This window comes from Hypanus sabinus, chromosome 5 (assembly GCF_030144855.1).
Source record: "Hypanus sabinus isolate sHypSab1 chromosome 5, sHypSab1.hap1, whole genome shotgun sequence".
In the NCBI taxonomy this organism is placed as follows: Eukaryota; Metazoa; Chordata; class Chondrichthyes; order Myliobatiformes; family Dasyatidae; genus Hypanus; species Hypanus sabinus.
Window position 1 is genome coordinate 88,095,101 of NC_082710.1, and position 23,777 is coordinate 88,118,877.

Genomic DNA, 23,777 nt, shown 5'->3' on the forward strand with positions numbered 1-23,777 from the left:
TTAGGATACACTCCACTGTGTATCTATCGATGTTTGTCGAAGTTTTTGATGACACACCAAATCTATGCAAACTTCTGAGTTGAGGTGTCTTTGTGATGGCACTTATGTTCTGGTCTCAGCATAGATCCTCTGATATGATAACACCAAGGAATTTAAAGTTACTGACCTTCTCCAGCTTCGATCCTCTAGTGAAGACTGGCTCATGGACCCCTGGCTTTTTACTCGCATCGTCAGTCTTTTAGTCAGGGTCAGCAGTCTCTGTATTTATTCCATTTTAGAGATACAGTGCAGAACAGCCCCTTCCGGCCAAATGAGCCACTCTACCTGGCAACCCACCTGTTTAAACATAACCCGATCATGGGACAATTTTCAGTGACCAATTAACCAACCAGCCAGTACCACTTAGGACTGAGGGAGTACACCAGAGCACCCAGAGGAAGCCCACACCCACAGGGGAAGAAAGTACAAACTTTCTTATAGAGGACACTACAACTGAACTTCAAACTCAGATGCCCCAAGCTATAATAGTACTGCCCTTACTGCTCTGCCACCATGGTGTCCTATAGCTTATGTATAATCTTTTCATAAAATTCTATTGTATTTTGTTTCTTGCAAGAAAATGAATCCTCAAGCTAGCATATATGTACATACTGTGATGATAAATTTACTTTAAATGTTGAGTTTGATGACAAAATCACCTGGGGATAAGTTCAGTGATAGCAGTAAAGAGTATCCTAACAAGCTGCAATACTGTTTGGTGTGAACACTGCACTTCAGTGAACAGAAAAGATCTGCAATGGGCAAGTCACAACTGTTCAATGCATCATTGGCACCATCAAATACATTATACAGAAAGGTGTCCGAAAAAGGCCAGGAACATTTTAAAGGATTTCACACACCCTGGTAATGTACTTTTTTGTTTCATTTCATCTGGGAGGAGGATACAGTACCCACACCAGGACCATCAGACTCAAAAGCAGTTTCTTTCCCCAAGCAGTAAGGCTGATCAATACCTCTGCCCGCTAACTCCACCACTACTTTATTATATCCTATCAGTCACCTTATGTACAGCTTAACGTCACTTTATGAATACACAATCAATGTATGTATACTGTATTAGCTATTTTATGTATTTATATTTATTACATTTTGTTTTATTATTATTGTTGCATTTGTTATCTTTGTTTCTTCTTATGCTGATTCGGATCTGGGATAACAAGTATTTTGTTCTCCTTGCACTTGTGTACAGGAAATAACATTAAACTACTTTGAATCTTAAATCCTTGAATTTGGAAGTTACAGCAGTAAAGGAACCCAAAATCTCTAGATTCATGGGAATCACTAGTCTTGTTTACCAAGGTACTTCAAGAGAGCTCATTTACTTCTACAGGATCTTTTTTATAGCAGGATCTTTTAATGTGAAACTGGCAATTTTAGGATTATTGATGTGACTGTAAATGTACTGGTGAAGAAAGGGGTGTTAAAAAAAACTGCATTTCAATTAAGGCTATACAAGGCATGCTTTAATGCAGAGTAGAAACCTTCAGATTCTTGTAGGGAAAACAACATCTCTTTTTGTCATTGTCTTTGTTCCTGCTCAGTGCACAAATTTAAATAGATGCCTCTATTCATGTTAACAGTGCGGCAGACTAGAAGAGCATACCATAGGGAGAAACAACATTTGCTGATGAAAGCATCAAGGTGTTTAAAAATTAGAGCTTTGTCTTCTGAGAATGAAAATGGTGAATAAAATAAGAAGCTTTCATCAGGGATGTGGAAGGCAAACAGGAGAAAGACTTTGGAAAGGTGGGGGTGGGGGGGAATTAAACCAGTTCAAAGTAATTTTTTAAATTAAAGTACATATGTCACTATATACTGTACAATCTTGAGATTCCATTTCTTGTGGGCATACACAGTAAATACAAAAAAAACCGCAATTGAATCAATGAAAGACTGCATACAACAGGATGGACAAACAACCAATGTGCAAATGGCAACAAACTGTGCAAATACAAAATGAGAAAATAAAATAACAATAATAAATAAATAAGCAATAAATATTGAGAACATGAGGTGTGGAATCGATAGGTTGTGGGGACTGTTCGGTGATGGGGTAGGTTGGCATAGATGCGATTGGCTAAAATTCCACTTTCCTTGCTATACCACTATATAACCCCATGGTTCCATCAGAATCAGCTTTATTATCCCTGACGTATATCATGAAATTTGATGTTTTGAACAAATAAATAAATAAACAAACAAACGAGAAAATAAATCATGCTAAAGAAGAATGGTGAGGTAGGTAAGGCCTGATGAAGGGTCTCAGCCCAAAACATTGACCATTTACTCTTTTCCATAGATGCAGCCTGGTCTGCTGAGTTCCTCCAACAATTTGTCCGTGTTGCTTAGATTTCCAGCATCTCCAGATCTACTTATCATAGTGAGGTAGTATTCACAGTATTCACAGACTGTTCTGAAACTTGATGGCCAATTGAGATTGGGTCTTCAGGCTCTTGCACCTTCTTCCTGATGGTATTAAAGAGAAGAGAGCATGTCTCAAGTGTTGAGGGTCCTTAATGATAGACCCGTCTCCTTGAGCCACTGCTTTTGAAAATTACCTCGATGAGGGAAGTTTGTGCCCAAGATGGAGCTCTGTTCCTTCCTTCACAGATGCTGCCTGACCTAATGGGACTTCCAGCGTTTCTTGGTCCAACAACATTAATGTCAAGAACAAGAAAGATCACTAATGCCTCTGCTTCCTCGGGAGGCTAAAGGATTAAGCATGCCCCAGTCAACTCTTCCTATTTTTTATTGATGCACCAAAGAAAGCATTCTGTAAGGGTGCATAAGGGCTTATCATGCCAACTACTCTGCATGTGACAGCAAGAAACTATGGTGAGTTTTGGACAGAGTTCAGCATGTCACAGGAACCAGGTTCTGCTCCATGGACTCTTGTCTGCACAACTCACTGCCTTAGTAAAGCAGCCAGGATAGTCAATGACCCTGCACAGCCTAGACATCTCTCGTCTCTCCTTAAGATACAAAAGCCTGAAAGCACGTACACCATGCTTAAGTACAGCTTCTATCCCACTGTTATCAGACCCTCAAATGCAGGTCTTGTACGATAAGATGGACCCTTGTCCTCAAAATTTTCCTCGTTATGAACCCGCACTGCACTTTTTCTGTAGTTTTTACACTTTATTCTGCATTGTTATTATTTTACCTTATTCTACTTCAATGCACTGTGTCATGATCTGATCTGTATGAGCAGTCTGCAAGACAAGCTTTTCACTCTGTCTTGGTACATGTGATAATAATAAACCAATACCAATACTTTTTTTTTGTTTTATTTCAATTTTCCAGTATTTAGCTACACTTTAGTGAAGAAGTGAAGACAGGTGACAGATTGCAATAAGAAGTTTAAATCCTATTTTTGCAGGAGGTCATCGGTGCTGTGTCAAGTGCTGGCTTAAAATCTGATCCTGATAGATTTTAATTAACCCAAGATTCAGAAGGCCATCTGCCCCAACAGATGCTACTTGACCTATTGATTTCCTCCAGCAGTTAGTATGTTGCTCCAGATTCCAACATCTGTCATCTCTTGTGTATTCTTTGAGTCAAATAACTTGGTGGCAAGAGAACAGGTTCAAGTCATCCTTTTTACTGTGCCAATGGAGTCAAAGTGCAATGAGCTCAACCTATTGAAACCCAGTCTCCCATGTCCACACAAATTTGTCGGCAGTACAACCAGCAGAGATGAATGAAACACAGTCGGCTCAGCGATACTCACAGTTATGGCAGGTAGCCCCTGTGTAGCCCGTCCCTGTGCAGTCACAGTAGAATGTACTCCAGGATTGAGAGCATTCTCCTCCATGTTCACAGTAATTTGGTAAGCACCTATTGCACAATAAAATACTCATGACTATATAGAAAAATAGTCTCATATGGTAAACTAAACCTGCTCCCTGTAGATACACCAGTTAATCGCATATGATACATTTATAATTAGTGTTTGATTGGAAATCATGTTGAGGTTGACCGTGAAGAGCACTATGTACTTGCACCATGAGAAGTTTATAGCAGATTATTTTGAACTTACAACCTAGTCTGAAGGCTGGGGTTCACTGGTTTTTGCTTTATGCTTCACTGATTTTTTTAAGTCTTCCAACACTTTAGAATCAGAATTAGAATCATATGCCAGTGATATTGAACCTGATTTTGTTTATAAAACTATATAATAAAAATTTATGTTAATAAAACTATAAATTACAATAAGAAATAGATATTCTTATACACATATAAATATAAAGAGAAAAGTAAAATAAATAATCAGTGCAAATTAGAGGAAAAAATACTGAGGTACAGTAGTGTTCATGGAGTCATTGTCCATTCATAAATCTGATGGCAGAGGGGAAGAAGCTGTCCCTGAAACATTGAGTATATGTCCTCAAGCTCCTGTACTTCTTTGATGTTAGCAATGGCAAGAGTAAATGTCCTCGGTGATGGGAGTCCTTAATAAAGCATGTCACCTTTTTGAAGCATCACCTTTTGAAGATATCCTCAGTGCTGCGGAGACTAGTACCTGTGATGGAGCTGGCTGAATTTACAACTAGCTCCAGCTTTTTCCAATTCTATACAATGACCCCTCCATACCAGACAATGAAGTAACCAGTTAGAAAGCTCTCCATGATACATCTGTAGAATCTTCCGAGCATCTTTGGTGACATACAAATTCTCCTCAAACTCCTAATAAAATATAGCCATTGTCATGCCTTCTTTGTAATTCTATCAATTCGTTGGGTCCAGGATAGAACCTCACACCCACATACCATTCCTTGCACCCTGATCCTTGTTGCTAGTGCAGCTATGACATAGACAGCACCTTCCAAGCTCACAATATCTACCTACTAGTACTTTAGGGGCAGTAAAAAAATAAGGTTGCCATCCAAGCCCGACACCATCCTTATTCAGAAATTTATCACAGCCAGGTGATATATGTCATTTTTCAGTACTGACATATGTCATGAAAACTGAATTTACAATATTGCCCTTACATCATCCATCACTGCGGATCCTCATTATCTCATTACTGCTATCAGAGAAGACTCAATGTCTTAGGAGTAGCTTTTCACTCTCCGCCATCAGATTTTTGAATGGTCCATGAGCCCATGAAAAGTACCTCACTATGTTCCTCTCTTTTTTTTACAATTTTTTTATTTTATATATTTCATATTGTAACTTACAGTAATAGTTTTATACTGCACTGTACTGCTGCAACAAAACATAAAAAGTTCACACCATATGTCAGTGATAATAAACCTGACCCTGATTCTGGCTTCCACTATTGCTGGACCAAAACTCGGAACTCTCTCGCTGACATCATAGTGGGACATACACACAGCTCAAGAGGATAGATCACAACCACCTTCTCCAGGGCAACTAGGGATGGGTAATTAAAGGGTGGCTCACCAATGAATAAAGAATGACAATATTATTTCCCCAGTGGGTTTTTCCAATATCTTCATTCAGACCCATTTCACTTGTTTTTAATCATAATGCCCAAACAGAGGGCCATTCAGAAGAAAACATTGTCAGAATTATACTTGTCATCTTACAGCTCAAGTTAAAAAATGAAGGTAGCAGAGATTTAGAACAGTTTTCTACAATATGCAGATGATGATGTCGGTTTTAAATCTGGACACATAGATCTCCAATAACCAAACATTTCACAGGATGCAGGCAATCAAAGTTACATGATCGCCATGTAATCAGGGTTTTTACACAGAAGTTGTGTGAGACCAGATCTAGAGGCCATGGATTAAGGGTGAAAGGTGAAATCTTTAAGAAGAACATGAGAGGGAGCTTCTTCACTCAGAGGGCGATGAGTGTGTGGAACAAGCTGCCAGTGGAGGTGATGCATATAGGTTTGAATGCAACACTTAAGAGAAAATTGGATAGGTACATGGATGGGAGGGTTATGAGGTGCTACAGTCTGGGTGCAGGTCAATGGGATGAGAATGAATGTTAACACACACTAGACACAATTATCAAATAGGAATCAGGATTACCTGTCCACGATGCCACACAGGTCTATCTGGAGGTCACTGAAGTTACCTTGCACACCCTGCTGTACCAGAATGAGATTTGCTGGCTGGTTGTCTATTAAGAACAGTCGCATGCAACCTTGAAATGGACCAATGGTATTGGAGCATTCATCACCGATGGTGTTTCCAGGACAGCCTTTGAAACACAACATGCAAGGAACAATTTAGCATGAGAAGGAAAGACTAAGAGTGACATAATAGGATAACCAACTGTAAAAATGAAACAGTTTTGAATATTGATGTATAAACTCGAACCACAAAGAGATTGAATATGATGTTTCTATCCTTCTGAGTTTAGAAGCATGAGAGTTCTCATTGAAACATGAAAGACAAAAATATTTATGAAAAAATATTAACAATGCAGATGATGATTAATCATGCTGAATACTCCAGAGCAGGACATGTGACCATCAGAAACAAAAAGGCATAGAGTCAGACACATTTCAACTAGCAGTGTGTGTAAATCACTTCATGGCCTTCTAGAATTATTTGTTTCTGTCTTACCAACAGGAAATAGGATCATTCACCTAGAGTTGCTATCAACCCTAACTTGACCTGGATATAATGGATGCGGAGAGAACATTCTTAGTAGTAAGACAGTCTAATATCTGAGGGCGCAGCCTCAGAATGAAGGACCATCTCTTTAGAACTGAGATAAGGAGGTATTTCTTCAGGCGGAGGGAGATGATGAATCTGCTACATTCATCGCTACATGGGATTGCGGAAGCCCAGTCATTGTCCATACTTAAGGCAGGAATTCATATGTTCCTGGTTGACAAAGGTATTAATAAATGACAGCCTAATTCCTTTCTCATATATTATGGCCTTATGGTTTAATCTTTGTATTATATTCTTTGAGCAAGATCATATCAGAAAGGAACATGAAGAAGGGTTCTGAAGAAGGTTCTCCGCCAGAAACATTGACTGTTCATTCAGAAAACGCAGCTACAGTCTGTGCAAAGTCATCAAGGCAGCGAAACAGCAATACAGAGACAAGATGCACGCACAACTCTCCACCAACAACACACACAGCTTATAGCAGGGTCTGCACACCATTGCAGACTTCAAAGCTAAATGCAGTGGTGCTGCCAACATCGCTGCCTCTCTCCCAGGTGAGTTTTATCTTTTTACCCTTGGTTCAATGTTGCCAACACTGCAACCCCAAGGAGAGCTGCCAAAGTGACCTGCACCTTGGTCATCTCTGAGGCTGAAGTATGCAGGTTTTTCCAATGTATAGACAGTCACAACGTTGTGGGACCGGACGGCATCACAGGGCGGATACTCAAGATGTGTGTGGCACAATTGGCAGCTGTGTTTACAGACATTTTTAATCTCTCCCTCTCCCAGTGTAGAGTGCCCTCCTGCTTCAAAACATCCACCATTGTCCCTGTACCTAAAAAGAACAAGGTAACATGTGTGAATGACTGGTGTCCTGTCACCCTCAACTCAATAATAAGCAAATGCTTTGAGAGGCTGGTTAAGGACTTCATCTGCAGCATGCTACCACCCACACTGGACCCCTACCAACACAACTGATCGACAGATGATGCAATATCTACAGTTCTAAACTCTGTACTTAGTGAGAGTGCTGTTAATGGACTACAGTTCAGCATTCAACACCATGATTCCCTCCATGCTGGTCAAGAAGCTCAGAGACCTCAGCACTCACCCTGCTTTGTGTAGCTGGATCCTGGACTTCCTGTCAGATTGCTAGCAGGTGGTAAGTGTGGGCTCCCTCACCTCTGCCCCTCTGACCCTCAACACAGGAGCCCTCAGGGGTGTGTCCTAAGCACCCTCCATTACTCTCTGTATGTCCATGCCTGTGTTGCCATCCACAGTTCCAATCTGCTAATTAAATTTGCTGATGACACTACATTGATTGGCCTAATTTCAAATAATAATAAGGTAGCCTACAGAGAAGAAATCATCACCCTGACACAGTGGTATCAAGAAAACAGCCTCTTCCACAATGTTGCAAAACCAAAAGAGCTGGTTGTGGTCTACTGGAGGAATGGAGACAGGCTAACCCAGGAGAGGGCAAACTTTTTGACTTGTGGGCCACAAAGGGTTCTAAAATTTGACAGGGGGGCCGGACCAGGAGCAGATGGACGGAGTGTTTTGGTAATACACCTCATAAGAGAAAATAAAATATCATGGGATATATAGAAAACATGTGCTTTAATTTCAATTGAAAATGAACAAATGCATTACAACAAAATATCTGTCTTTGAAGTCCCATGGTATTTAGCTATTTATTGAAATGACTTTTAAAACACTGAAAATTAAATGAATAAAATACAGCTTTTTTAATAGTAACAGTTATTATTTTAAAGCACTGAAAATTCTGTTATCCTTCAAGATATTATCATCATCACTCTCCTCCTGCCTGTCTTTATTTCAAAAACGGTAGGAGATGCAGGTCTACATGTCCTGCTCCTTCTTATTCAATTGTCCCCTGTGCCAAAACTCAACAACGACCAGCACAAGGACAGAACAGTGACAGCGCGCCAGTATGCGGAGCGTGTTATTTGATCTGGAGCGCATTTTTTATTTTGAGAACGTATGTGCACCTGCGTACTACTCATGTCCATCACTTAACAGAAATGACATGTAACATGTAAGGCTTATTGAAAAAAATATTTTCAAATGCATTTTTTACATAACACAACGAAGAAACTTATTTTTAATTTCAGCGGGAACAGTGTTGTTGGTCTCCCTTTTTAGCCAGCGCATCAAAGTCTGGATTTAGTTTTGTTGTGGCGATTCTCAGGATGGATCTGAGGTGTTGGTCAGTTAACTTGGATCTGTGGCTGGCTTTGTTGATGTTCATGACACTGAACGCCTGTTCACACAAATAGGTCGAGCCGAACAAAGAGTAAAGCGCAAATGTGGAGTTATATGCTGCACCTCAACAAAGGTCAATGTGTAGCGGTGTGCTACATGCAGCGCTAAAATTACGACACGGAGTCGGTAACTGCAGTCAAAGAAAAAAACTTTATTCGAAATCCCCAGCCTCACTTTTAAGCCTCCCTCAACCTGCCCCCTGTGGCGCAGAGGCTCCAAAGCTCTGTGCTCGTAAATCCCCGCAGGCTATCTCCCTTAGCCGGAACGCTGGCTAATTGTGAGCCGGTTCAGATGTGCCAAGAAATGGGTCGCCACAAATGTATATAGAGTGTGTCATCTATTGGGAAAACGCCAGAATTGTGGGGAAAAAACGTTAACAAGGTTTATTAATATAATTTCATCAAGTTCTGCAGGCCGGATTAAAAAGCTTAACGGGCCGCATATGGCCCCCGGGCCGTAGTTTGCCCATGCCTGGGCTAACCTCTAAAGACATCAATGGTGCAAGGGTGAACAGCTTTAAGTTCTTCTGCATGCACATCACCAAGGATCTCACGTAGTCTGTACATACCGACTGTGTGGTGAAAAGGCACAACAGCATCTCTTTCACCTCAGACAGTTGAAGAAGTTTGGTGTGGGCCCCCAAATCCTAAGAACCTACAGGGGCACAATTGGGAGCATCCTGACTGGCTGCATCACTGCCTGGTATGGGAAATGTACTTCCTTCAGTCGCAGGTCTTACTTACACACAACCCTGTAAAAGTATCAGCAGTAATAGAATACACCTGGAGTCTGGTTTTGATGTTAAAACCCACAATATTATTTAGTAACTACTTAATATAATAACTTAAACCATGTAAATCAAAAGTTATCAGTGTTATGCATATAAATGTGTGTAAACATAATTCCCAAACTCATTCCAGTTCAAGAGGCAAGGTTTGAAGTCTTACGATGGTAATGTAACAAAGTTCAGTTTAATGCACGGAGCTGTTGTTGTTGGTATAAGAGAGCAATCTGTAATCCAAAGGTGAAATCCACAATAGGAGAAAAACAAGTAAGCAGGTGCCATTGGTCTTCCGTCATCAGCTCTGAATCCACACACAAAATATCACCGACAGTGAATCTTCACAGAATATCCTTTCAACACAAGTGATTACCACACCCGAATTCAGCTACAGGATGTCTCAAAATGGTGGCCACAAGATACTCAAACCGAATCCACGTTTGGATTATCACCAATGGTAGCTTATCACAAAGGGGGACATCTCAAGAGAAAACTACCACCCAGGCAGGGGTAGACACACTGGTAGATTCCACAAGGTGACCCTAATCACACAACGTGATAGCCACTTATCCAGTTCCACGACATATTAAGTAACTCCAACAGTGATTTACCACAGGGGTGCCTTCTTTAGTGAACTACCACACCGAGACGAGGGTTAACACACTCATGGTATTCACAATGTTTTTCCTTCACCAGAGAACCCACTCCTGTGGATTACCTATGTGACAACCACACTTTTATATTCGAACGAAATCAAACTCACCCTTATGGGCTGCTTGGAGAGAGTCCAAATAGTGATCTCTTTGTCACTATGTTCTTTCTGTTTCAAACCTTTTCTCTCCACTCCTCTCTGCAAACTTCTTCTAGTTGCGGCACTTGTGAGAGTCATTTATCAGTTCTATGGATCGATCTCAACTCACCCCTTTGGGCTACTGGAAGTTTAAACCAGTGACCCCACTCACTAGTGTCTTTCCATGATCGAAAGCATCTTGACACTGACCACATGTCTGTGAGAGAATCATCTGACCTTGCTTAATATAAACATGCTACTACCTTGTGTAAACACCCATTGTCCATCAAATAACTCTTTCACTGTGGCAACCCAGTCAGTAGAAATCCAACAGAGCAGAAGTCAGTCTCAATAATCAAGGCGTTTTAAAGTGACAGTCCACAGGGAAAAATGAACCCTAGGGGTATATAACACAGGACTCTGCAAAGAGTGGTGCAGACAGCCGAGCACATCTGTAGATGTGAACTTCCCGCTATTCAGGACATTTACAGAGACAGGAGCTTAAAAAGGGCCCAAAGGATCATTGCAGACCCGAGTCACCCCAACCACAAACTTCTTCCACAAGGCCATCAGATTGATTAATTCACCTGACACAACTGTATTTCCATGTTATATTGACTGTCCTGTTGTACATACTATTTATTACAAATTACTATCAATTGCACATTGCACATTCAGGTGGAGACATAATGTAAATATTTTTACTCCTCATGTATGTGAAAGATATAAGGAATAAAGTCAATTCAATTCAATTTCCATAGATACTGCCTGACCTGCTGAGTTCCTCCAGCATTGTGTGTGTGTTACATCTACAGAATCTCCTGAAACATGGCTACTTTAATACTATTTACCCTTGAAAATAGATAAAAATAAAACAAAGTGACTTTGGAAAAATGTGTTGTGTCTATCACCTCAATATCAAAATCATCTCAATATTATAAGAAATTATCTGTTTTACAAAAGGATGTGAGATATTTGAAATATTCACTATCACTCATAGAAGAAAAAGTGCAATGGAAACTTATACAACCAAAGGGGGTAATAATGAATAGTTCCCCTTGTCCATCTACTCCATCTGTCCATAGCCCACGCACTCAACACACTGGGTCCCCTCCCACTACTGTTCCCATCTGCCCACTCCTCCTTCTTTATCTGGTCTGATATTCCACCATCCTTTCCTATCAGATTCCAACACTGCAGCCCTTGGTTGCCTCTGCCTATCTCCTGCCAGTCTCTGTCACTAATTTCTCCTTCCCTTTCCCATCTACCAATCAACCTCTTCAACTGGATTTGCCTATAGCCTGTTCTTGATTAGTCCCTGCCCCATGTCTTTTTGTGCCTATGCTCCCTCTACTCTTTCAGTCCAGATGAAGGGTCTCATTCCGAAATGTCAGCTATCCACTTCCCTGCATGGTTGGTGCCTGATTCATCGAGCTGGCTCCAAATCACATTATCTGCAGTCTCTGATATCTTCTTGATCAGACCACAAGACCATAAGACATAGGAAGAGAAACAGGCCATTCAGCCTGTCTGGTCTGCACTGCCATTCCTTCATGGCTGATTTATTATCCCTCTCTAGCCCATTTTCCTGACTTTTCTCCATAACCTTTGACACTGACTAATTAAAAACCTATCAACTTCCACCTTAAATATCCCCAACGACTTGGCCTCCACAAATATCTGTGGCATTGATTTCCACAGATTTACAACCCTCTGGCTAAAGAAATTCTTCCTCATCTCTTTTCTAAAAGATAGCCTCACTATTCTGAGTCTATACCCTCTGGTTCTAGACTCCTCCACTATAGGATATATCCTCTTTTCATCCACCCTATCTATTTTCAATATTCAATAGGTTTGAATGAGATCCCCTTGTTCTTCTAAACTCCAGTGAGTACTGGCCTGGAGCAATCAAGCACTCCTCCCTCCAGCTTAAGAAATTCCTTCTCATCTCTGTTCTAAAGGAACATACTGTACTTGAATTTTGAGTCAGTGCCATCTGGTCTGAGACTCCCCCACTATAGGAAACATCCTCTCCATATCCACTCTCTCTCTTGATGTTTTATTTCTAAACATTAGATAGTATCATAAACTACAGTGGAAAGCTTGGCACAGGAAGCTAAGGTTAAATAATCATGTAGCTAAAATGTAAACCTGTTGACTTGTTATTTTTGCTAATTGGGATAAGTATCTGTGCTTCTGCGGTTATCTGAGGAAATGTTGCAGAAATGCATAAAAACCTTTTTTTTTTGAGCAGCCTTTCTACCCACCAGATATCAACACAAGTACTCACCCACATTCCATCCAAAAGGATTATGGACAAAGACAAGGCAGCCTGGAGCAATGTGGTCATTAAGCAGACAGAGATAAGGGGCATGAACAATTGGTGACAAGATAGAAGATCTGTGGGAAGAAATGGATCGGGATGGATGCAAATGTAGAATGAGAAACAGATCACTCCAACCACAGGTAACTTTCCTCTGCCGCAGTCATTAGACCATAAGAGGTAAGGGCAGAATTAGGCCACTCGGCCTATCAAGACTGCTCTAGCTTTCCATCATGGTTGATTTATTATTCATCTCAACCTCAATCTCCTGCCTTCTCCCCATAACCTTTGACTCCCTTACTAATCAAGAGAATATGAACCTCCACTTTAAATATACTCAGTGATTTGGCCTCCACAGCTGTTCATGGGAATGACTTCTACAAATTCACCTCCTTCTGGCTAAAGACATTCCCCTCTTCTCCCCTCATCCAAATGAATGTCCTTCTATCCTGAGGCTGTGCCCTGAATATCGTTACATTAATGTCTGCTTTGTAAATAAGAAGATGATGTATCTGCATGAGAGACATAATGGAAAATAATTGCTAGATACTGGAGATGCTGACCTGGGTGAAGTTAAATAGTCACCAGGGCATTTCAGTTGCATTTTTGACCAACATAGCCAGTGAAATTATGGACCAGTTACAGATCTTATACGGGCATTTCCTAAGTGGCCTTGCAGAACTGAGGGATAAAAGTAATCAGATATAAGAAATAATCATTCAAGCTTACAAAAAACAGAAAAGCAAAGAGACAGAAGACAACAACTATGACCAAGGGGTCCCAGAAGCAAAGTGTTGTGAACCACCAAGAACTACCATCTCTATTGAGATGTTTGTAGTTAAACTATTACTGCTCAATAAGTACAATCTTAATACACTAGTATTATGTTTGTAATAACTTAATTATTTCAATAGTATGCTTTTTGGTTGTTGTCTTGTCCAAGATACATTTCAGTCCAAAAGACCAAGGATCTGACTCAGGATTTGCTCTAAATCAAGAGTGGATTTACTGTCTGTGGTCTTCCAAAAGACTTAGGCTCTTGGAAGGTCCCGACAGTTTGCAGATTACAAATATAATATTGTAGCGGTGTGCTACAAGCAGCGCTAAAATTACGACACGGAGTCGGTAACTGCAGTCGAAGGAAAAACTTTATTCGAAAACTTCAGCCTCACTTTTAAGCCTCTGTCAACCGGCCCCCCATGGCGAAGAGGCTCCAAAGCTCTGTGCTCGCAAACCCCCGTAGGCTATCTAATTGTGAGTCGGTTCGGATACGCTAGGAAATGAGGCGCTACATAACCCCCCCCCAGAACCGGCGATACACCCCACAATGTCCACAGCCTGGGCCAGAACCTGCTTGGGAGGTCGGCCTCTGCGCCGAGGCGCCGGAAACTCGGCCGGTTGCGCCAGGTCCACATGGGCCGGCTTGAGGCGGTCCACCGTGAAAACCTCCTCCTTCCCCCCAACGTCCAGCACGAACGTGGACCCGTTGTTCCGGAGCACCGTAAACGGCCCCTCGTATGGCCGCTGCAGCGGTGGCCGATGCCCGCCCCTTCGTACAAACACAAACTTACAGTTCCGTAGGTCTTTGGGTACGCAGGTCGGGTGCCGCCCATGCTGTGAAGTGGGTATGGGGGCCAGGTTACCGAGCTTCTCGCGAAGTCTGCCCAGGACTGCAGCGGGTTCTTCCTCTTGCCCCCTCGGGGCTGGTAGGAACTCCCCGGGGACGGCCAGGGGCGCGCCGTATACCAACTCGGCCGACGAGGCGTGCAGGTCGTCCTTGGGCGCTGTGCGGATGCCGAGAAGGACCCAGGGAAGCTCGTCCGCCCAGTTGGCTCCCCGCAGGCGGGCCATGAGGGCCGACTTCAGGTGACGGTGGAAACGCTCCACTAGCCCGTTCGACTGTGGGTGGTAGGCAGTGGTGTGGTGCAGCTGAGTCCCCAAAAGGCTGGCCATAGCTGACCACAGGCTGGAGGTGAACTGGGCGCCTCTGTCGGAGGTAATGTGGGCTGGTACACCAAAGCGGGATATCCAGGTGGCGAGCAGGGCTCGGGCGCAAGATTCGGAGGTGGTGTCGGTGAGCGGGACCGCCTCTGGCCATCTTGTGAACCGGTCCACGATAGTCAGGAGGTAACGCGCTCCGCGCGACACTGGCAGGGGGCCCACGATATCCACATGAATGTGGTCAAAACGCCGGTGGGCGGGATGGAACTGCTGCAGTGGGGCTTTGGTGTGCCGCTGAACCTTGGCCGTCTGGCAGTGCATGCACGTTCTGGCCCATTCACTGACCTGTTTGCGGAGACCGTGCCAAACGAACCTGCTGGAAACCAGCCGGACAGTTGTCCGGATGGAGGGATGCGCCAAGTTATGAATGGAGTCGAAAACACGTCGCCGCCAGGTTGCGGGGACGACCGGACGGGGCTGGTCGGTGGCGACGTCACAGAGTAGGGTCCTCTCACCTGGGCCCACGGGGAGGTCCTGGAGCTGCAAACCAGAGACTGCAGTCCTGTAACTCGGAATCTCCTCATCTACCTGCTGTGCCTCTGCCAGTGCCTCAAAGTCTACCCCTTGGGAAAGGGCATGAACGGTAGGGCGAGAGAGCGCATCCGCCACGACATTGTCCTTACCCAAGACGTGCCGGACATCTGTTGTGTATTCAGAGATGTAGGACAGGTGGCGTTGCTGGCGGGATGACCAGGGGTCGGATGCTTTCGTAAACGCAAAGGTACGCGGTTTGTGGTCCGTGAACGCGGTGAAGGGCCGACCTTCTAGGAAGTACCTGAAATGCCGGATTGCCAGGTAGAGCGCCAACAGTTCCCGGTCAAAAGCACTGTACTTGAGCTCGGGTGGCCGCAGGTGTTTGCTGAAAAACGCCAGGGGTTGCCAGCGACCTGCGATGAGCTGCTCCAGCACCCCACCGACTGCCGTGTTTGATGCGTCCACTGTGAGGGCGGTAGGGGTGTCCATTCTGGGATGTACTAGCATTGCGGCGTCAGCCAAAGCTTCCTTCGTTTGAACGAAAGCGGCGGCGGACTCCTCGTCCCAGATAATGTCCTTGCTCGGACCCGACATCAGGGCGAACAGGGGGCGCATGATCCGGGCAGCTGAAGGGAGGAAGCGGCGGTAGAAATTGACCATACCTACGAATTCCTGAAGGCCTTTGATCGTGGTGGGTCGGGGGAAGTGGCGGACCGCATCTACCTTAGCGGGCAGAGGGGCTGCCCCGTCTTTAGTAATCCTGTGGCCCAGGAAGTCAATGGTATCAAGTCCGAACTGGCATTTGGCAGGGTTGATTGTAAGACCGTACTCACTCAGTCGGGCGCAGATTTGACGGAGGTGGGACAGATGCTCCTGACGACTGCCGCTGGCTATGAGGATGTCATCCAAATAGATGAACGCGAAGTCCAGGTCCCGTCCCACCGTGTCCATTAACCGCTGGAACGTCTGTGCGGCATTCTTCAGGCCGAACGGCATGCGGAGGAACTCGAAGAGGCCAAACGGGGTGATGAGAGCCGTTTTGGGGACGTCGTCAGGATGCATCGGGATTTGATGGTACCCTCGGACAAGGTCGACCTTGGAGAAGATCCGGGCGCCGTGCAGGTTTGCCGCAAAGTCCTGAATGTGCGGCACAGGGTAGCGGTCCGGTGTGGTAGCCTCGTTCAGCCTGCGGTAGTTGCCGCACGGTCTCCAGCCCCCCGTCGCTTTGGGCACCATGTGCAGGGGGGAAGCCCAGGGGCTGTCGGACCGCCGGATGATCCCCAATTCCTCCATTCTCTGGAACTCCTCCTTCGCCAGTCGGAGCTTGTCCGGGGGAAGCCGCCGAGCACGGGCATGGAGGGGTGGTCCCTGTGTCGGGATGTGGTGCTGTACGCCGTGCCTGGGCATGGTTGCTGTGAACTGCGGTGCCAGAACCGATGGGAACTCCGCCAGGACCCTGGTGAAGTCGTTGTCGGACAGCGTGATGGAGCCGAGGTGAGGGGCTGGCAACTGGGCCGCGCCCAGGGAGAACGTCTGAAAGGTCTCGGCGTGTACCAGTCTCTTCCTGGGCAGGTCAACCAGCAGGCTGTGAGCTCGCAAAAAATCCGCACCCAGAAGCGGTTGGGCTACGGCGGCCAGTGTGAAGTCCCACGTGAACTGGCTGGGGCCGAACAGTAGCTGCACCTGACGGGTGCCATAGGTCCTTACTGTGCTGCCATTCGCGGCCCTCAGGGGGGGACCCGGTGCCCTGCTGTGGGTGTCGTAACTCGTCGGAGGTAAAACGCTGATCTCAGCCCCAGTATCAACCAAAAACCGGCGTCCCGACCTTCTATCCCACACATACAGGAGGCTATCCCGATGGCCAGCCGCCGTAGCCATCAGCGGCGGCTGGCCCTGGCGTTTCCCGGGAACTTGCAGGGCGGGCGGCAACGGTGGGCTTCTGCGCCCCACCGCTGGTGGTAGAAGCACCAGTGGTCATTGGGCCGGGGGTTAGTGGGCTCTGCGGCCGGGCCTGGACTGGTTTGCTGCCGGGAGCGTGGCTGGGAGATCTGTGCGATGGACGCCCCGCTCACCTTTTTGGCGTTCCACAGCAAGTCCGCCCGGGCTGCCACCTTCCGGGGGTCACTGAAATCCGCGTCGGACAGCAGCAGGCGTATGTCCTCGGGCAGCTGCTCCAGGAATGCCTGCTCAAACATGAGGCCTGTGTGTCCCTCGGCCAGAGACAACATCTCATTCATTAAAGCCGATGGAGGTCTGTCGCCCAAGCCATCCAGGTGCAGTAAACGGGCAGCCCGCTCGCGCCGTGAGAGTCCGAAAGTCCTGAGGAGCAGGGCTTTGAATTCCGTGTACTTGCCGTCTGCCGGGGGCGACTGTACGAACTCCGTGACCTGTGCCGCTGTGTCCTGGTCGAGGGAGCCCACCACGTAGTAGTAGCGGGTGTCTTCTGAGGTGATCCGGCGAACGTGGAATTGGGCTTCGGCTTGCTGGAACCATAGGTCCGGGCGCTGTGTCCAGAAACCCGGCAGTTTCAACGAAACCGCATGAACAGAGGCGGCATCGGTCATTTCTGGTCCAAAAATCATTTGGACCGTCGGGGTCACCAATTGTAGCGGTGTGCTACAAGCAGCGCTAAAATTACGACACGGAGTCGGTAACTGCAGTCGAAGGAAAAACTTTATTCGAAAACTTCAGCCTCACTTTTAAGCCTCTGTCAACCGGCCCCCCATGGCGAAGAGGCTCCAAAGCTCTGTGCTCGCAAACCCCCGTAGGCTATCTAATTGTGAGTCGGTTCGGATACGCTAGGAAATGAGGCGCTACAATATCCTCATTGAAGGAACCACTGAGCTAGAAGGCAATGATGTGCTTTCGTTGTTGAATGTAGAAGTACACAAATACAGTGTTCTCCATATCTCAGTAATATTTGAGTAATACTGTAAATATATTGCTTGATTAAACACTGTAGTTTACATAATTCATTATGGGTTTTTATAAGAAGTATGTGAATAGCATACATGATTGTGTCACCAGGTCTCATATGAAAGTCTCACTAAAGAAAGAAGCTAAATACACAAGTAAACCTGGCTCCCATGTTTTTCTTTGGATTAGTTTCTGTAGCTACAAAACCAAAAAGGGGCAACAAAGAAGTTGCAAAACAAACCCGAGATGACTACTTACCTGCTGAAGCACAGCACTTTTTCCTTCAGAAGGGGAGGGAGGTGTTCAAGTCAAAATAAAGGCTGAAAGTGGACAAAGTTAACAAGCAACTGTATGGCTACAGGTTCATAAACAATGAGTACCAAGGATAATAACAATAAATTAAAAAAAAACAGAAATGGCTGGCTACATTGGAAAGCTAAATAACCATATAACAATTACAGCATGGAAACAGGCCATCTCAGCACTTCTAGTCCGTGTCAAACATTTACTTTCACCTAGTCCCACTGACCTGCGCTCAGCCCATAACCCTCCATTCCTTTCCTGTCCATATACCTATCCAATTTTACTTTAAATGACAATATTGAACCTGCCTCTACCACTTCTACTGGAAACCATTCCACACAGCTACCACTCTCTGAGTAAAGACGTTCCCCCTCGTGTTACCCCTAAACTTTTGCCCCCGAACTCAAAACTCATGTCCTCTTGTTTGAATCTCCCCTACTCACAATGGAAAAAGCCTATCCACGTCAACTCTATCTATCCCCCTCATAATTTTAAATACCTCTATCAAGTGCACCCTCAACCTTCTACGTTGCAAAGAATAAAGACCTAACTTGTTCAACCTTTCTCTGTAACTTAGGTGCTGAAACACAGGCAACATTCTAGTAAATCTTCTCTGTACTCTCTATTTTGTTGACATCTTTCCTATAATTTGGTGTCCAGAACTGTACACAATACACCAAATTTGGTCTTACCAATGCCTTGTACAGTTTTGACATTACATCCCAATACCTATACTCAATGTTCTGATTTATAAAGGCCAACATACCAAAAGCTTTCTTCACCACCCTATTCACATGAGATTCCACCTTCAGGGAACTATGCACCATTATTCCTAGATTACTCTGTTCTACTGCATTCTTGAATGCCCTACCATTTACCATGTATGTCCTATTTACCAAAATATATCACCTCACACTTATCAGCATTAAACTCCATCTGCCATCTTTCAGCCCGCTCTTCTAACTCACCTAAATCTCTCTGCAAGCTTTGAAAACCTACTTCATTATCCACAACACCACCTATCATAGTATCATCGGCATACTTACTAATCCAATTTACCATCCCATCATCCAGATCATTAAGGTATATGACAAACAACATTGGACCCAGTACAGATCCCTGAGGCACACTACTAGTCCCAGCCTCCAACCTGACAAACAGTTATCCACCATATTACTACTTCCATATTAATACCTAACGATTGAACTTTCCTAACTAACCTTCCATATGGAACCTTGTCAAAGTCCTTACTGAAGTCCATAAAGGCAACATCCACTACTTTACCCTCGTCAACTTTCCTTGTAACCTCTTCAAAAAATTCAATAATGTTTGTCAAACGTGACCTTCCATGCACAAATCCATATTGACTGTTCCTAATCAGACTCTGTCTGTCCAGATAATTATATATACCATCTCTAAGAATACTTTCCATTAATTTATCCACCACTGACGTCAAACGTACAGACCTATAATTACTAGGTTTACTATTAGAACCCTTTTTAAACAACAGAACAACATGAGCAATATGCCAATCCTCTGGCACCATCCCTGTTTCTAATGACATTTGAAATATTTCTGTCAGAGCCCCTGCTATTTCTACATCAACTTCCCTCAAGGTCCTAGGGATTATCCTGTCAGGGCCCAGAGGTTTATCCACTTTTCTATTCCTTAAAAGTGCCAGTACTTCCTCCTCTTTAATTGTCCTAGTTTCCATAATTTCCCCTACTTGCTTCCCTTACCTTACACAATTCAATATCCTTCTCCTTTGTGAATACCGAAGAAAAGAAACTGTACAAAATCTCTCCTATCTCTTTTGGCTCCATACATAGCTGTCCACTCTGATTCTCTAAGGGACCAATTTTATCCCTCACTATCCTTTTGCTGTTAATATAACTGTAGAAACCCTTTGGATTTATTTTCACCTTATTTGCCAAAGCAACTTCGTATCTTTTAGCTTTTCTAACTTCTTTCTTAAGATTCCTTTTACATTCTTTATATTCCTCAAGCACCTCATTTACTCCATGCTGCCTATATTTATTGTAGATAGATGTGTTCATTTGCACGGTAGATAACTGGATGATGTGTACTGAATGAACTAGCAGTTTTTTGAAACAAATAAAAGTGAATGCCAATGTTACTCTGTGCAATAGGTGAAAAAACATATAGTTTGCTTAGATATGTAACTGCTCCAAACAAATTGGATGAAATGAGCTTTGTTGATATTTTGAAAGTAATGCTGGAACATTTGGAATCAAAACTGTAGTAGATTGCAGAATGCTTTAGGTTTCATAAGTGGAATGAAAAGGAAGTGGAGACCATTTCAGCGTATATGGCTGAATTAAAGAAATTGCCTGAGCATTGTCAATGAAATGATGGGTTTAATGATCTACCAAGAGGCTGTTTAGTTTGCAAATTCTTAAAGAAAGCATTCAAAAATGGATCCTACCTGAAGCAGAACTCGCATGTAAAAGAGCAATGGAAACAACAGTTAGAGATTCTAAGTGAGTTGCAGTCAAGAATAAAAGTGAACTTGAGCAGAATTACAACTTGTAAACAGAAACTGGCCTGGCCGAGCATATTTTAATAATGTTGTGGCAGCGGCTCACATACAATAGACCAAAGCAGGTTAAATGGTGAAACTTGCAGAAAATGTCACAAAGTATGACACAAAAAAAAGAATATGTCAGGCAGACAAAAATAAGAAGACTACACAGGAAAGAAAAAAAGATAAAAAGTCAAATTGTTGTTTCAAAAAGAACACTAATCTGCATGCTGTTGATGAAAATTCTGATAATGATGAGAGTGACGCAGGACACAGGTAACCTTGATATTTATGATGGATAAATGTGAAAATTAACAAGAGGCAAGCAATCTGGCTTATACCAGAAGGGGACGGAAAACTAATTAAAATACAATTGGGCACTAGCTCGGCTATTTCAATCATTCCACAAAATGAGTTTAAATGGTTTTTCAAAGATACTGAACTGAAGCCTGCTGATATCCAACTAAGAACTTATACTGGAGAAAAGATAACTCTCATGGGAATGACATTTGTAACAGTGAAATCCAACAACCAACAGGTCACATTGGGCTTGTATGTGGTATAAACAGGAGGAGCAATATTGTGGAGGCCGATTGGCTCAGACAACTACAAATTGATTGGAGGTCCATCCACCATTTGTATGCCACATCCCCTGCAATAGAGTCAACAGAAAATGAATTAAGAAAGGTACTGGATGATGCCACAGCAATGTTCAAGGATGGCATTGGAAAACCAAGGGTATGATTGTGTTAAATGAAAACGCCACATGCAAATTTTACAAAGCACATCCGGTTCCTTATTCAATCTATAATAAAGTAGCCAGTGAGCTAGATCACATGAAGGCTGAAGAAATTGTTTCCAAGTTTGAGTGGAGCACATGGGCAGTGCCAGTGGTCCTGGTCACCAAGGGTTTTTTCAGGATTTGTGGTGTCTCTGAGGTCACTATCAGCCCAGATGATCAATACCCTCTGCCCAGGATAGAAGAAATCTTTGCAAATCTTTCTGGAGAGAAACACTACAGCAAAGCGGACTTAGTTGAGGCCTACCTACAGATGGTGGTGGAAGAGTCCACACTGTTTCTTGGCATAAACACTCATGAAGGGCTTTATTGCTATAATAGGCTTATTTTTGGAATAGTATCTGCACCTGCACTTTGGCAGGAAGCTATGAACCAGGTGCTCCAAGGCCACCTAGGCACTTAGTGTTACCTGGATGACATTATTGCTACTGACAAGGAATAATTCCAAGATCTCAAGACAGTGTTAGAAAGATTAGAAGATTATGGCCTCAGAGCAATTATTTAAACCAAACATCACTTACAATGGCCACACCATGACACATAAAGATTACAAGCTCAAGCAGTGGTGGATGCCCCAAGGCCAAAGGATGTGTCAGAGTTGCTGTCCATTGTAGGATTTGTCAGTTTCTATATCAGGTCCCTGGCTACTGTGCTCCACCCCTTGAACCCATTACTACAGATCAGGATGAAATGGCAATGGACACAGCAGTGTGTGGTGGCTTTCCAAAAGGGAAAGGAAGTGGTGATGTCAGACACTGTACTCACACATTATGGTCTACATCATGCAGAGAAACTTGCCTGTGGCACCTTGCCTTATGGTACAGGTGCAGTCATGTCACGTTATGAATGATGAAGAGAATGGCCCAAGCCTTTACATTGTGTTTCCTTACCACTGAGAGAAAAATTACACACAGATTGTCAAGGGTGGCCTTGAGTGTGGTTTGGAGTGTAAAGTGTCTTAATCAATACTTGTATGGGAGAGAGTTTATTCACATTAAAAAATTCAAAAATATGAAGTACATCTCAGTATGCAATCCTAAGATTTGTCTTTCCCACAGACAGCCATGAAACAAAAAAAACCATCATACCCGTTCAAAGAAAAGCATCAAAGCCATCCTCCCCACGCACTAAAATGAGTAAATTGTGCAAACAACTGCAAAAATAATGATGAAAAACACAGTATCTAAAACTTAAAATCAAAAATTGTACTGGCATATTCAGTTCAGCTCAGTGTTCATTATGTTGCAGGCTGCCCTGATTCAAAACTGCCCAAAATAGTAACTGAAAAAAAGAGTGACCAGAAACCAGAAACACATCATGATGTAAACTACAGAGACAGCATTGATTCATCCTTGTTCCAGCACTATCCTCTGACAGCATCAATGGTGAGAGAGATCGTACAGACCTTGCCTCAGGAGCAGAGACTGAGAGGGAGAGAGCACCCATCACGTGCAAACACCTAAATACCTGGCAGTGGCAGCAGCAAGTGAGAAGGAGAGAGAGCCCGTCACACACAATCACCTTCCACCGGCAGCAATGAGAGGGAGAGAGAGCCCGTCACACACAATCACCTTCCACCGGCAGCAATGAAAGGGAGAAAGAGCCCATCACACACAAACACCTTCCACCGACAGCGGCGAGCGAGAGGCGGTAGACGATGCTGAACACCTGCTTCACCTTCCATGCTCACCTCAAAGATTTCTATCTTCCTCGGCATTTTAATTGACAAGATCGGCAAGAAATGGAGCCAATCAGGGCTCCAGGCTTCTGGGCCTCGAGGTCAAATGGTTCACTTGAATCGTCATGGAAATCCGTCGGAGACAGCAAAGAGCCATATCACTCAATTGGCTCGAAAACATGCCACCGAAATGTGGATTACTGATCATTAACCACTACTGTC

The 23,777-nt window shown here is 44.0% G+C and overlaps 1 protein-coding gene across 1 annotated transcript in view; it reads right to left on the reverse strand.

The window, feature by feature from the left end:
- LOC132394766 (contactin-associated protein-like 5) overlaps nucleotides 1–23,777 on the reverse strand; it is a 1,222,641-nt gene that overhangs the window by 567,134 nt on the left and 631,730 nt on the right. Inside the window, exons 10-11 of the mRNA XM_059971174.1 lie at nucleotides 6,069–6,240; nucleotides 3,791–3,897 (exon numbers count right to left, since the gene is read on the reverse strand). Coding sequence (XP_059827157.1) covers nucleotides 3,791–3,897; nucleotides 6,069–6,240 — 279 coding nt within the window. The remainder of the gene's footprint in view (nucleotides 1–3,790; nucleotides 3,898–6,068; nucleotides 6,241–23,777) is intronic.